The 15,962-nt window shown below is 39.3% G+C and overlaps 1 protein-coding gene across 1 annotated transcript in view; it reads right to left on the bottom strand.

Annotated features, from left to right (window-relative positions):
* The window catches only part of IPO7 (importin 7), a 37,782-nt gene extending 23,397 nt beyond the window's left edge, over positions 1-14,385 (bottom strand). Inside the window, exons 1-5 of the mRNA XM_075094783.1 lie at positions 14,125-14,385; positions 5,026-5,107; positions 3,231-3,384; positions 2,737-2,895; positions 455-611 (exon numbers count right to left, since the gene is read on the bottom strand). Coding sequence (XP_074950884.1) covers positions 455-611; positions 2,737-2,895; positions 3,231-3,384; positions 5,026-5,107; positions 14,125-14,208 — 636 coding nt within the window. The 5' untranslated portion in view covers positions 14,209-14,385. The remainder of the gene's footprint in view (positions 1-454; positions 612-2,736; positions 2,896-3,230; positions 3,385-5,025; positions 5,108-14,124) is intronic.
* Positions 14,386-15,962: the final 1,577 nt, after the last annotated feature.

The raw sequence follows: 15,962 nt of genomic DNA, 5'->3' as shown, positions 1-15,962 counted from the left end.
ATGTCCCTAGTATCTTCAAAGGTGCTAGAGGTCTTTATTCCATTCCATTTATGCAATGCTAAGACACTGCTTAAATGGATGTTACACTAATTTCTGAAGCAATTAACACACTCATTCCAAGCTGCTGTATTTACACTGGTAATTCTATGAAGGCTGTCCTCTAAACCTGTCATTAGAAAACTGATTTTCTAATTGGTTTTCTAGCAAACACTCTACCTTAGAGGACGGCATGCATAAGTTCTATCTAATGCCAACCAGGAATAGCACTGTACAAAAGTAGAAGTACAGCTCAATCAAGCGTTCCAAAACCCTGCAATTCAGAGCACCGATTCAGTAGTAGGGGAAATGATGCAGATGAAATCTAATATTGTTAGTATTTCTGTTATTTACTATTTTAAGCAAAAGCATAACACTTTAAATTACTGATCAAGTATACACAAAGCATATTTTTTACCTGGACAAGGGCATAAAAGATTTTGAAGATTTGTTTCTGGATGAGGACAGACTGATCAGATGGATCATTCAAGAGCTGAATGAAACTATCCTTGAGAACTGGTAGAAAATGTTGCATTGCAGCTATCAAAGGACTCCGCTCCTCTGGTTTCTTGTACCTTTAGATAAGAACAAACAAGTTTTGTAGACCTTTCAGGTAGCTTTTGAATTTTAAAAGTCCATCTTTCCCCGGTGTAGACACCAATAGGTTATATTACAGTTCATAACAACATGTGATTTTAAAAAAATCCCTAGCCATTTCTTGTTACAGAATCTGAAATAAAGCTATAGCCAGACAACATTACAGTTAAAAGGCAAGTTAGAAAACCGCTGAGTGTCCATTACTCCAATATATATCCACATTAGTTTTCTGCTGGTAATGCACTCCTGCCAACTTACTCACTGAATGCTACTACATCATGTTCAGCCACACCATTACTATAGCGAAAAGCAATCAGAGCACTACAGAAATCGCAAGCAAAAGGTACACATTTATTGCCAAGAATGGTAGGTGCTGGGCTAGTGAGTAAATTATTCAAGTTTCCAATTTATCAAAGTACCTCCAGAAGCTAGGTTACATCACTGACATTCAAGAAAGCAAACTGTGAAGTCTCTCTCAGTTTACCACTGACGTCTCTCACACCTTACCATTTAGTTTTCCCAAATCTAACTTGATAGAGAATGTATGCTTCAAGGCTATGTGGTGGACTCTGAGCAGGCCTTGATTGCAACACCCCTTGAAATAGTGCCTCAGACCTTTCCACGCTGGTGACAGTCTACCTATTTGCTTATACTGAAAACAAGGCTCCATTTCCTTTCTCAAAATATTTCAAAATTCCTGAAAGGAAGTGAAGCCGCATTTTGAAATCTTCCCCCCCACTTTTAACTTACAAAGACTAAAGACATTATTGACTCAAGAGTTATCACAGGAGAAGAGGATCTTGTCCATGCTGGTGATGACAATAAGAACAAAGTAAAATACCACTTTAAGACTGTACAGCTTTATTTTTTGATTAAGCAATTAATACTATCACACTCTTGGACTCCTGTGGGAGATTCTGGGTTAGGAGATTGGGTTTTGGTTCGGTTTGCTGTTCTTTCGGGGTTTTGTGGGTTTTTTTGTTGTTGTTGTGGGTTTTTTTGTTTGTTAGGGGGGTTTTGTTTGTTTGTTTTAAATACATTTTGGAAGACTTTTCACTAATATTAAAGATCAATGCTCAGCCTCTCAAACAGTGCCATTTTGCAGAAATATAATATAAAGCCTACTCAATCTGCTGCCAGATGGCATGTTCTGTAAAAAACTACTACATAACGCTAAGCTCCAAAATCCTGTCCAATTATATAGCTTCCGTGTATTTTCTGAAATAGAAACCTAAAAATATAAGGATTAAATGCTGCTCAGGAAAACTCAGTTTCTGATTTGTGCAAAGGACATTTTTTCAATGCAACATTTTAAATCAAGTACCTGAAATATAAGTGTTATGCACGACAGTGCTTTGAAAGAATAAGTTGTGGATTCCATCAGTTCCACCACTGCAATTCCCTGACTCCAGGACTGCACTTTCCTCTGATCCAGCTCAAATGAGCTTCCTACACATCAGCAGCAGCCGCTAAGCTCCACATAACTTCTCAGAGTGCAACCTGAACTGTAAAGCTCTGAGCATAACACCAGATACAGAGCAAAGAACATTCACCTGTATCCTAGCCCAGTGCCTTACATATAGAACAGTGGCCTTTGATAAAGATTTCTTACAACGGGTTGGATGAGGCTATCAAAATTATCATATCAAAGTCAATCAACTAATTCTGAACTTCCTAACATTCAAGATTTCACACTTTGAAACCTTTATTTGTTTACTGCCACTGACACCTAGAGTACAATTTGTTGTTGTTAAACCTGGTTTAAATAAATAATAATTTTGTGCGAAAGTCATTATTTTGAGCAGACTTTTTTTACTGCTATCAATCCATTAAAAACTACCACCAAATTAAGGCTTTAAAACATCCACTTTTTTCTGATCTCAAACCTTTTGCAAAGGCAGTTTTTCTGTAATTTTAGTGGAGAACATATACGAACTAACATCTGTACAGCAAGTATTCAAGAATATATTCTAAAATTAGATTTCTATCACCTTTGTGCAATCCCACACACAATTCTACATGGTTACAATATACACACAGAATAGAAAAAATACAAATATATCAATTCTGCTGTTTCATATAGTAGAAAAAAAAAAAACTTACTCATAGTTTTTCACAAGTTGATAAAGACAAAGAAGAATTCCAAGCCAACAAGCACTGTTGTCAGACTGAAGATAAAACCCAATTTTCTCCACAACTGCAGTCCAGCGACTAGGGTAGTCGTGCTTGATAATATGGTGAATGCAAGTAGTAAGCTGTACTCTAGAAATGAAATGCACAATGATTAAGTAAGTTACTACTATTATTTTAATAATATTCTTCTGGTTTTGAAACAGCTAATATTGCCCAAACTTTGACTTATTTCAAGTGTTGTTTAAAAGGTTTAGGTTCTGTACTTTCTGCTTAATATTCTCCATTTGAGGAACTTGAAAATTCTACATGCTGCACAAGCTGAAAACTGTTTTGCCATCTACACTAATTCTATGCTTAGGATGCAGTGTATGACAACGATGCTTAGCACACAGGTGATCGTAGTTATGAAAACAAACAAAAGTCAGAAACCACAGCCAATTCACAAACAGGTTAAAACTGCATACCTAATCAGCTCAGGAGAGTGAATAATGGCTTCTACAATATTTTCACGAATACAGTGTCTATCTTCTTCTGGGATGGAGTAAGGTGGAATCTCTCCTGGTGCAGTTTCACGATCTGGCCAATACTGAGTTATCATATTTTTCAAGTAGATAACCCCTGTGAGACAGAAGTGGCGAATCAGCAGATAGCCATTCAAACTACAAAACAAACACACATCTTGCAAACAAATCTATTTTAGAACAAAACTGATTGAAATGACTAATTCATCGACCACTTCTGAGTAGGTAAATGAAAATACATAAGCTATGCAAATTATTAACCCAATAATTGGCTAGGCTGATACTCTTTTACCCATTTATTTGGATGTCTGCATTTTTAGTTCTGCAAAGAATGTGTTTTCATATAAAAGCACAAAATGTATTACTCTTATCTGTGCTACAGATAAATAGTTGTGGAACATTTTAGCAATACACCTCTGAAAAATCCTTTAGAACTTTCTCAGTATTTTCATTAAAACAGAGCTAATCAATACTAATTACTATCTAAAATGTCCCTTGTAAGCAAAAAAAAAAATCTAATTAAGTTTGTGATACAGGAGTGAATGATAAAGAGAAACAGAGCTCCTTTATACAAAGGTTATGGGCCACAACACTTTGTAGCAATCGGGCTGCTGGCACAAATGCCTGCATTTACCATTTGACAACGAAATCCAAACTGCTTATGTGGCAGAACATAGATTACAGCACTGGGAAAGAAAAGGACTTACAAAATGCAACAGGAAATCTGAAATGACAAACTAATAGCAAAGTTACTATTAATCTAATTCTAGGTGCAAATCTATAAAGCAACTTCTCTTCCCAAATTTCATATGCACCTTCTGAAGATTCAGAAACCAAAGGGTTTCTGAAGGGGTCTGCAAGGGTAAGAAACACTCAGCAGATACGTGCTATTACATGAATGAAGTGATGCAGACTTCAATCTGTCCTCAGTAGGATTTATCATGCCATTAATTGCTATGCAAAACATGTACTGTTTGTAAGCTATGATCATATGAATTGTGTCCACTCTCTACAGACTGCTTTGGTTTTTAATGAGCTTACACAGAGGGTGAATTTTCAGAGGTTATTTTCAAACCTTCCCCTTTTTTTTGCATGTTATACATGTTAAGCAGTAACTTTTTTGATTCATTATCTGAATGGTACCCCCAAGCAATAAAATAAAAATGCAAGTTAGGTTTATGCTACAACTTAGAATAGTCCACTACGTGGAAGATCCAAATAGGTGATCAAGATCACACTTCCTGAAGTGTCAGAAAAACCACTGAAGTATTGTATTGGAAACCTCTATCAAGTAATCATAGGAGCTTTAAGGTGATGTTTGGAGTTGCTAATATTCAATATTCAATTTTACTGATGGCTCATGCACATCAGCAGGTCTCCAAAAGACAATTTGTTTTCTTCTATGTAAAATGTTTAGAAATATTAGCATTACTAGTACAAGGTTAAATTACCTCCTTGGACCAAGTGCACTAGCATCATAAACCATTCTGTTTGCCCAAAGATCATTATTCACTAGAGATAAAGGGGAGCAATCATTGAAGAGCAGCCATCCTTTCTTTCTCTCTTCCCTATTCAGTGTATGATGCCAGGTATAGCTCATGATGACTGTAATTCGAGTGACTCACAACTTTGATTATTTGAGATTAAAAACATTAGAATTTGTTAACAGTATCTGCATATATGCTTGTGTGTATGCACCATTAAAGTAGACACAATGAAAAAAGATTTGAAAACTTGCCCGCCTGTCTCACTGGTAAATCCAGTTGCTCGGACATAGTGATTTGAAGCAGAGTTGAAACAAAGTTCACTGACTTATGAGCCTGTAGAGGAGAAAAAAAGAATATTATTTAGTCATAGTTTTAGAATATTCCCATTAGGTTTTACCATATCTTTATAATGATATAATGCAATCAATAGAACACAAGCAATTCAGACAGTTTCACAGTAGTCAGTTAACCAGCCACATCATTCCAAAGTTTCATGCTCGGTGTATTCTGAAGACAGCATGGGGGAGAAAAAACCCTACTGTTAAGGTAATAGAGTTGAAGAAATCATTAAACGGGCTTCAGGAATCAGCCTTTTGCAGTCACCAAACATGTTCTTGATTCAGAACAAAAACTTACTTGAAAGAAGAATATCTAAATAGCCAGAAAAACCCAAGTGCAGCAAGTTTACAGTGACCTTTAAGAAGGTATGAATTCATTATATAATAGTATAAGAAACAGATGCAGTTATGTTTTAAAACTAAGCCCAGCCTTAAGCAAGCCTGTCCAGCTCATAGTTCCTCTTTCTAAAAAAACAGCTTCAAGTGACCATTTATGCATTACCACCACAACTGTCAGCATACCTGTACCTGTACAAGAGCAAACCAACAATACGGAGACCTAAATGGAGTGACATCCACAGAGGAACAACTTTCCAAGAGTTGACATACAAGCAAAACAAAACATGGTTTTCCTTACAATAGTAAGAGAAATGTCATTTGTACACCAAATGCTATATTGTGTTTTCAATACGAGGAAACTAACCTTATTAGTGTCTTTTACCTGCCATTGCTAAATATCAAAAGCTTGAGATGTTAACTTCCCTGGGAAGGGTGAATTGCAATCCTTAAAAATAAACTCTACCTTTTATAACTGGAAAAACCCATAATTTTCCTCATGGTCAAGAGCCAATGCACATGAGCTGCAGTGAGGGAAATTCCTATTTTACAAAAGGGAAAAAAAAAATTCATAGGGGCAGTCAAGGTCTGGAACAGTCTGCCCACAGAGGCTGTGGGACCTCATCCTTTGAGATATTCAGAAATCAGTTGGACAAGTCCCAACCTACCTTTGCTTCTGGGGGCTGGACCAGATGACCCACAGAGGTCCCTTCTAACCTAATTACTCCATAATTCAAATTACCAAGATATATTTCTGCTTTATCTTCACCGACACATCAATATTGTTTCATATGTCCTTTGCAGCAATTCCATCAAAAACACCTGCATAGATCTACATAACCTATTAAGCTCCTAGGAAAACCTCTTACCTACTTGTTACTCAGTTTATTACTCCCTACATAAAGCAAATATATAATACTTTGAAAAACCATTGAAATTACACTATTCATTTATCAAAACCAAGTGATTGTCTCAGTTACTGTGGCAGAGCAAATTAATATCATAACGGGAAATAATCAGAAATTATCTTTCTATTCTTTCAGTATGAGCAAAAGTGGTACGAAACGACATCAACATTCCTTCTAAGAGTGTTACACCACCCAGCTCACTCCTACAGCAACAGGTTCTTCTCTCCAACTTCAACTTTCCCTACCAAATATCTCCTACACATTCTAGTATAAACATGTGTAAAAGGGACAGCCTGGGACATGACATTTGCTCACACATTTGTACTAAGATTTGATTATTGTAGCTTGTTTTCTATCTCCTCTTACTTAAAACTGATTTTAACTGAAGACTGAACTTAAAGTCTCCCCAAAACATTACAGCATCGTTGTACATATTCATCCAGTGCACTAAAAGCCTACAGGCTACAGAAACACCACAGAAGCAACACTCATATCTGGTCCAACTGAAATGTCCCTCTGATATCCCCGAAGTCCTGAAGAAGCAAATACACTTTCAAATGAAAAAAAGGTTTTGTTTTCAACTGTCAAGTAATGGTTGAATAAATACATTTAAAATAAAATTCACTTATTGGTATTAATTTCTAAAGCTCCAAGTCCGTTAAGTTCCTTCTTTTCTTAAGTAACATTAATAGACATACTTAGCCTGCACCACATACCTACTGACATTAGACCCTAATTCAGCACAGTATTCAATTATATGTCTAACATTAATGTCCATGGAAGTACTCCTGTACTTAAATGTGTTATTATGAACTTGCTGAAGAAAGCTTTCAGTTTCCATAAGCTTTGATTCACCTACAAATAAGGCCATATTGCAGTCTGCATAAAATGGACTTAGAAGTGTAAACTGATGTCTTTCCACAATGACTATGATAAACTTAACAGCTACCTTTTCAATAGTAAAAATTTGCAATGTATTTCATATTTGGAAATTGAAAAGCATTTAATCCTAGAATTTTAAAAATGAAGGATTACTTTGCCTTTTTCATGATAAGTGACAACTACCCTTTTAACAAAAATATGGAAAATGCTCAAGAACTATCAAGGAACTAGTAGGAATAACAAAACAAATTTAATACAAAAATGTTGTGGCTTTAAAGCAAAAAGCAATAAAAATAGACAGCAGTGTACAAAACTGCCACACACTGAAATTCAATAAAATACCAAAGAATGATCTTTTCTTCATTAAATAAACCAGGTCTGAGCCTATAGCAAGCTACAGAAGCTCCCTAGAAATGTCAACTCTATTCGTAAGTGGGATTAATATATTTTCACTGGATTCTTTGAACTATAACAAGTTTTAAAGGATAGGACCAAGACATCTATACCATTACCTTGCTCTTTTTAAAAATCTACAGGTTCATCCTTATTAACATCTCAAGCATCAGACACCAACCAACCATGACGATGTGCTACTTTATCACTTTTAGTGGTTCAAAGCAGAGATTCAGACTAGAACTAATTTGTGCTTTTAACACAAGGTAGCATAAGTAAAATATCTTGTACTTTCCAAACAAAGCCTCCTCTTAATCCATTCAGTTCATAACTACATTACCACTTCTACACGTTCTATATGGAATAAAGGACTTGCAAATTCTTTACAATGACCCCCTTCCCATGCCACTGAAAGGAAAGTGATCCTAGAGAAACTGAAGTGTGGGGAGGATTAAGGACAGCTACGTGAAAGCATGTATGTACTGAATAGTCAAACCAAAATCCAGGTACTACAATAACCTGTCACTTGCTCCCTTGTTTGGCTTTACTATTAAGAAGAACATTCAACATTTTATTGGCACCCAGAAGAAACAACTACACTTAATATAAGACACGACATAGGTGCCAATTTTGTATCTACAGGATTAAAAAATACTGGACACATCCATTTCAGCTACTTTAATCTTTAGTATTTTTACTCTCCAAAGATGGCTTCCTCTCAGGACATCTTGCTCCTCTTCACTGACAGCACTGCTAAAAAAACCCAACTAGAAAGAACACACCTATTTTAGGTACATATTCTATATAAATACTAGCTTTTTATTTTAGTGCATGTAATTAACCAGAATACTTCACTATACAAAAGGCAAGCTGCAAAGATTCATTAAAGGTCAGTCAGGGAACTATCTGAATGTAGAGGATTCTGCTGGCCCGTGCGTGCCCCAGTCTCCAGTGGAACTGGGTGCACTGATGCCACTTCAGGAAAAGCCACTGGCAAGTAGCCTCATTCTACACAGAAGTCCCACAGCTCCAGCACGCAAGAATCAAGATCAGGATTTCAGAATGGTTGCTATCACATACGCTAAACTGCATGGAGAATAGAAACAATTTCTATGACTTTAAAGTTTTGACATCCATAAAACTTTGTCTTTTATTCTCTTGCTCCTTGTTAACAAATACTACTTTTAAATAAACATTAAATTCAGAAAACTACAATAACTGAAAAAAAAGGCTCTGTCAAAGTCTGTTTCCCAACATGTAACTCAACATTTGAAAAAAACAAAACCAAAACTGATCTCAAGCTCTTCCCCCTTACAAACCCTCCAACATGCCGTGTCACTGGTATGACTTCGTTGTCTAAGAGCCAAACAATTCAGGGACTTTTCCCAAGAGCAATCTTTGCTATGCAGCCTTGCTAGCTGAGGAATGTATTCTATCAGACCACAAACATTGCACCACTGTCCGTTAATATCAATCACTGTTCCAGAACACACAATCTTTTTGCATATTTCATTGCAGTTTTTCCTGCCAGAGTTGGTTTGTTAGCCATGTGCTAAAACACACTTTTGAGAAAAGCTGTCATGCCAGCTGCATAATCCAAAACATAAACAAAGTTTGAAGTTAACATTAAAGAGACCAGTTCATGGCATATGAACTATCAACAGTTAATTATGATACAGAAAAGCACTTTCTCCTCACTAGCGATACTCGATAAAGTCAGCTACATTAATCTTTAATACTAGAATTATTCTTATCTCACACAAAGCCTGCATGCTACTAAATGATAAAAACAACAAGCTTCATCTCAGATAAAAAGACCTCTGTGCATTCTTCTTCAACGTTAAGAATTTAACGTACCATAACAGACACACTACTATAGGTACCTCCTTTACTGTTACCAAAAAAGCAAAACAGTACTTACTATATGTTGCTGAACTAGAACCTAGGTTATTTATATAGTTATTCGGAGTAGCACACAGTTTACTAAAGGCTAAAATTTATTTTTAAAGGAGCTGAAAAAACACAAATACAATGCATATACCCCATTCCAATTTTTTTAAAATTCTACATGCAATTTTGATCTAGACCATAACAGGACTAGAGTGAACACAACTATTACACTGAGATGAAACAGCTTGGTTTTTTTATAGAAAGGTAAGGTCAGGAACCATTAGGCCATGCTGAATCAGCAAACTGCCCTGTAGCACTCTTTCAATTCTTTTTTAAGAACTCAGCAGGTGCGGAAGTCATTCTGACCTCAGGTTTTGCAAGCTAGTTCTGCCACCTCTTATGCAGCTACAATGTATATATAAATCCAGTTTAAGGTCCACAAAAAATATATGCACACTTATCAGACCTTGCAAACATCCTTGATGCTCATTTCATCAGAATACTGTCTGCAAGTTCTGAAGCCTATTTGCTCTTCTGTTCAGAGGAAAAAGGAATCTGCTCTTAACATAGGCTAGCTAAGCACACACAGTAACTATTTGCCGAGTCATGAGAAAGTAGCAAGTCACCCTTGTCTGCTAGGATTTTACCTTGTACTGATTAACATGCATCAAGAATGTAACTTCTTCCTAATGAAGACAAAGCTCCTTGGTTCCTTACTGCCTGCAAGGGGACTTCTGGGTTGGGCCAGCCTTCATACGTAAAACTTAAAACCATCCTTTCCCAAAGCATCCCTCATCTAGCACACACCAAAATTTATAGACAGAAGGTAAGAGAAGTGAAATAATTAAGAACTTTTGGTAAAATGTCATACTAACTTTAAAAGAGAACCCATTATCTGATAACCAGAGCCAGGAAACTCATGCTATGTTCTTGTTCTTACTCATGCTACAACATATAGCTGTAGGTGTTATAAATGAAGACCATGTTAGAAAAGGTTAAAAAAATTAAAGGTGGGGTAGCACCATAAATACCTACCCAAAGTATCCAAAACACAGTATTTCAGCACTTGTAAATTCCTGGATGAAAGGCACCAGGTAATAAGCAGCTTGCTTTTCCCCCTTTGACAACCTTCCACTCCAAAGCTCCCAGTAGTTAAGAGTCCAATAATTCAATCACTCCATCATTCTGACATTTGTATCTATTAAGTAGGCAATGAAAGACACTGAACTAGGCCCTACTGTATTCCGTTAAACTGATGATGCGCTATGGCAACTAGTCAACAAGCTACAGCATTTTTTCTCCCCTTTCACTTATATAAGAACGTGAAAAAGCTTAAACATAACTTCCGAAAGGAACTTTCTCAGTAGAGCAACAGAATAACATTTTCCTAAACAAACTCTGTTAAGCTTTGACTTTAAACAAAAAAAAAAATTTGAGTTACTGGGGATTGGTTTTCCTTTTTTTTTTTAAAAAACATTCTCACACACAAAAATTGGGTTGTTAGTCTAAAAAGATGTCTTGATAGCTCATATGTACTGGAGTTAATCTCTGCTACTTACAAGACATACGTAACAGTTATGAATTCCCCAGAATTACAAAGAAGAAACCTGCATGGAAAGTATTATCTAGCAACTGCGCCTTTATAAATATGTTGATATTAAAAGATGAAACAATACTGTGTATTATTTTCAGAGTGTCATTCCATAGCTGCATAGTTAAAAATATCTATTTTCATCACCATTTCTGGGAAACACTTTATACACACAGTACGAAGACTGTTTCAAAAGGCAACAACATCTTCTTGCTGCTTTCCAGTAGCCTGCTTCAAGTGCCTGGTTCAAAGTCCTTGTAAAACACAGCTTTCCCATGTAATACAGGGATAGAGGCAGGCAAACACCTCAGAGTACATCATCAGCTGGGAATTACATGAGAAGCTGTCAGACACAAGAGCTAGTGGTATCATTCTCTGTAACTTATTTTCACAGTGAGGAAAGTAAAGACAAAGAGACAGAGATATATGCCTTTTTTTGTTGTTTTTAAAGCATATCTCAACTCTAAAAGTTCTCACAGTACTTTAAGTGCAGGCAGTACAACCTGATAAAACTTTGTGAAAGAAGAAATAAAGCAAAGAATTCATTACTTAGCCAAGGTCAAAGGAAAAATAACAAAGCCTGGACAAACCAATAATAATACACCCTGGCTCCCTGCTCCAGTCAATGGAAACTTTGTTGATTATGATGAAGACAGATCTAGATACTTAACTATTCTATTAATAAGGAATATCAATTACTGACTGAAGCATGTTCTTTTCTAAGAAGGTAAAATGACCATTCTACTGAAAATCAGTCTCATCAGCTCAACAGAGGCACTTCAGAAAAATTAAAGGTAAACTAAAAGGTCAACCAAGGACAACTCTTTAACTTAAATTATAAGAACACTTGGCGTGCCTGGCCACATGCAAGAATAGTGTTTGCTGATGTATGACTTCATCTTTACAGATAAAGAGAACCCCATACCTGAAATACTATATTAACAGGTAACAGAATTGCCCTAACAGTTAACAAATTTATACCAGTATCCTGCAAGCAAATCCAAAACTGACTTCAATAAACCTATGCAAAACCAAGACCATGCAAGTAAAACTACATATACATATGAGTATTTGCAGATTTAGGGTTTAACAATTATTTTTATCACAAAAGGTCTGTGAAAGATCAGTGAAGCTACATTTCCAATAACAAAGAACTCTTGTGCGCTAGTTCAATCATGTTTGGTGTTTTTAAAGGGGCATAGATATTTGGATTTTATACTAATTTAATACTTGTGTAGTACATGATAGGCCATGATGTTTTGATTCAAAATCGTGAACAAAAGCCAGTTGCCGGTGAGCACGATCCTTCATGCAACAAAGTTAGCCACTTGCTGAAGACCCAAATTGGCAGAGAACGCCATTTCCTGCATGTTCAGCAACTCAATACCTGCAGAAAACAGCTAAAATAGATTTCAAGCAAGTTACTATATATAGATATTGACATGCATAGAACATAAAAAATTGCATTTTGGAGCCAGCTTAAGATTTCATATGTATTACTGTCTTTATAGGCAACTACATTATTTTCACTTGGTTTAAAGACAAAACACTAAAATACTTTTTACTGAAATATGTGGTAGATAGCCAATCACTTCGTACACTCAATTAAACACTAAGTAGTTTTACAGCTACTTTAAATGTACCTAATATTAATTATTAATTTGCTGTTCACTTACTAAATTACACAGGAATTCAGCTTAATTACTTTTTTTAATATAATTTGAGAAGCTATACCTCTAGTTTTTGAAAGTTCTTCTACCGCCAGCATAACATTTGGCCCACCTTTATCTAAGCTCTACTAAACATCTGTTGCATTAGATGTATTTTGTCAGGCCTAAAGTCTGCTTAAGAGTAACAAAGAAAAACATTTGTGGAAAAGGCCAACTAAAAGGCACCACGAGAGCCACCATACAGGCTTACCCTTTACCTCCTTCATCAAGCTATCACCTTTTCTCCAAGTCAAACACTAGAACAGCTTTTCTTCCAAATGCCTGAAAGTCCCGTGGCTGTGTCTCATCCATAAATAAAAGTTTTCACCTACCGGGTGGAGTTAAGTGAAACAAACCTACAACTTTCTTCCAAATTTGAAACCTGTGGAACTAGGACCTGCTAGTTTCGTTATATCCCAATATGACACATGAGTGTAGTCTAAGTGGATGACATATCTGGGTTGGTAACCCTACCTTCCCCTGTTTCTTGGGAACGTGTCGATACTACACCCAGAAAGCACACCTACCTCAATAGCGCTGCCGAACCCGGAGTCCAAAGAGTTTGTATGAACAGCAAATAACGCCAGGCCATCAGATTTATTTCTGAACTCAGACAAGGCCACTCTTACGCTAATAGGCTGCACTACTTATGAACTGATGGGGGTCTTGCTACCTCCTTTCCTTCTGACAAATTACTGCCTTCCACATCCAAAGACTGCCCTTAGATAGTCCTAGGCAGGACCGGGTCCAGCCTCTGAGCCGCCGGAGGCCTGCGCCACCGAGGATTTTAAACACCCCTCTATAGATCACCCTTTCCCCGGCTGAGCAGAAAGACAATGGAGGCAATTTGTTACCGACAGGAAAGGCAATGGGGGCCTCCTCCCCAATGCCGACCGCTTTCTCCCGCTAAATACCCCAGCTCCGCTCTCCTTAAGCAGCCCCGCCCGGTACGGCATGGCCTGGCCCGGCCCCGGCCGGAGGCCCCGCTGCCATGTGCGGGGACAATGCGAGTCGGGCGGCCGGGCCCGGCCTGAGGCCGCCGTGACACCAGGCGGGGCTCGGCGGCGGGAACGGGCCGAGGGACGCGGGGAGACGGGGCTGAGGGAGCGGGGGGGAACGACGGGGGTACAGACACGCACCCCCCAGCCACGTCTCCCCGCGTCCGAGACCCCCTCCCGCCACCCCCGCCCCGCTTCCCCCTCACACAGGCCTGCCTCAACCCCACCGCCCGCCCCGTCGTCCCCCCCGTCGCCGCCTTCCAGCACCGCTGCGGCCCCGGCCCAGGCCCCGCCGGCGCCCTCACCTCGTTAAGCTGCCTCTCGGCGGCTTCCCGCAAGGCCGGATCCATGGTACCCCGCAGGGCCTCGATGATGGTGTTGGGGTCCATGGCGGCGGGGGGAAGAGGAGGAGGCGGAGGGCAGGGGCCGGGGCCGGGGCCGCGCCGCGCCGTGCGCACATGGACCCGCCGCCTCGCAGCGGCCGCCGGCGCGAAAGGAAGGGAAAGCGCCAAAGGCCCGGATAGAGCTGCCCCCCGCCACCACCACCGAGCGGCGCCCCTTCCGCCGCCCGCGCCCCGCCTTCGCGCCGCGGGGCGCCACGGGACCTGTAGTCTAACGGCTGCCCCAACGGTAGCCGGCGCGCGCCCAACTACCCCCCGCCCCGCCGAGCCCCGAAGCAGGCGGAGGGCAGGGGAGGGGAAGGGAGGGATGGCAGGGATGGCCGGAGGGGTGTCCGCTGCCTGGCTCCTGCTTCCTGTGAGAGCTCGGTGCCTGGCCCGCCACCCCGGGGGCGTGTGGTGCTCGGGGGAGCGGCGGCGGCCTGCAGAGAGGGCCTGAGGGCGGGGTAGGCCGGCAGGCGCGCTGCCCCGAATTCATCGGCCGCCTTAAAGTCAAGTGGAATCCGCTGTTTTACCGAAATTCCCTCCTTTCACCACGTACGCTGTCCGTTTTCGGAGCGACTCGGATGAGTGGTGAGGAAGGAGGGATGCGTGGACGCATGGGTTTCCTTTAAAGGCTCTTGCTTTATAATGGGCACAGGGGGCAAACATTTCTTAAGAATTTGGGATAATCCAGCGTTTTGTTCTGCTAGTTTTAGCAAAAAAGAAGAAAAAAAGTCTCGAAGATGTGTCAGAGATTTGTCAGAAAATCAATACGAAGAGCTGGCATTTCCGGAGGGGTTGGCTCTGTCACAAAATCAGAACTGGACTGCTTAAGTCAGTCCTCTATATAAGTCGCTTCAGCAGGCTTTATCCTACAAGCATTTAGGCACTGAAGTCATTTCAGTGTGAGCAGTCATGATAAAATAAGCAATGCTATTTATGAGTTAGGTACATAGTGATTTGTATAATTTAATTGGTAGTATACAGAGTCATTCACTGTCGTGTCTTCATTTGGGGGGTGACTTGAAATTTTGAGAGTTATTTTTGAGAGTTATTTTTGTGAGAGTTCATCAAACAGATAATACAGTCAAGAAAAGAAGTTTCACAAATAGCCCATCCTGCAACAACTCTGAAATGAAGGCACATTAGCAAAGAAACTGCATGTCAAATAGAAAAGCAGAAATGCAAATACATACAGAAAATAACAAAGTGATGCAGTTCAAAAAATTGATAAAGGACACTATCTATTTACTAGTTAAGTTAAAACAGCTTTAGGAAATGCCACATTAAAACTTGATTCCGTTTACCACCCCACAGTGTAGTGGTCTTGCAAATGTTGCCCATACATGGAGTTGGCATGGGCCACAGGCCATTCCCAGCATGTAACCTGGATGGAACCAGCTTGGTTTTGAAGGCCACCCTCTCTCAGTTGTCTGCTGTCCCGGAGAATGGCCTAAGGCAGGCTAACCAGTACCATCTCAGCTGGCAAAATCTGCACTAGGCAGGTTTATCCAGAGTGTCTTTTCATCTATGAAACAGCTTTACAGACTTGCTTTTGTATATAAATTTTCCAAATGAGTAACTTTTCCATAATTGTTGCTGGACTGAAAACCAGATTTCTCAGTTCCTCTTGCTACTGCTTTGTTGGTGGGGTTTTTTTACATAATGCTAAAAACTGTGATTTACTCTACATAGCTTTTTTGTTTGTTTGTTTTTATTATTGCAAGTATGAAAATGAGTACTTCATAAAACTAAACAGTGAA

This window comes from Phalacrocorax aristotelis, chromosome 5, assembly GCF_949628215.1.
Source record: "Phalacrocorax aristotelis chromosome 5, bGulAri2.1, whole genome shotgun sequence".
In the NCBI taxonomy this organism is placed as follows: Eukaryota; Metazoa; Chordata; class Aves; order Suliformes; family Phalacrocoracidae; genus Phalacrocorax; species Phalacrocorax aristotelis.
This window is presented reverse-complemented; position numbering and strand designations above follow the sequence as displayed.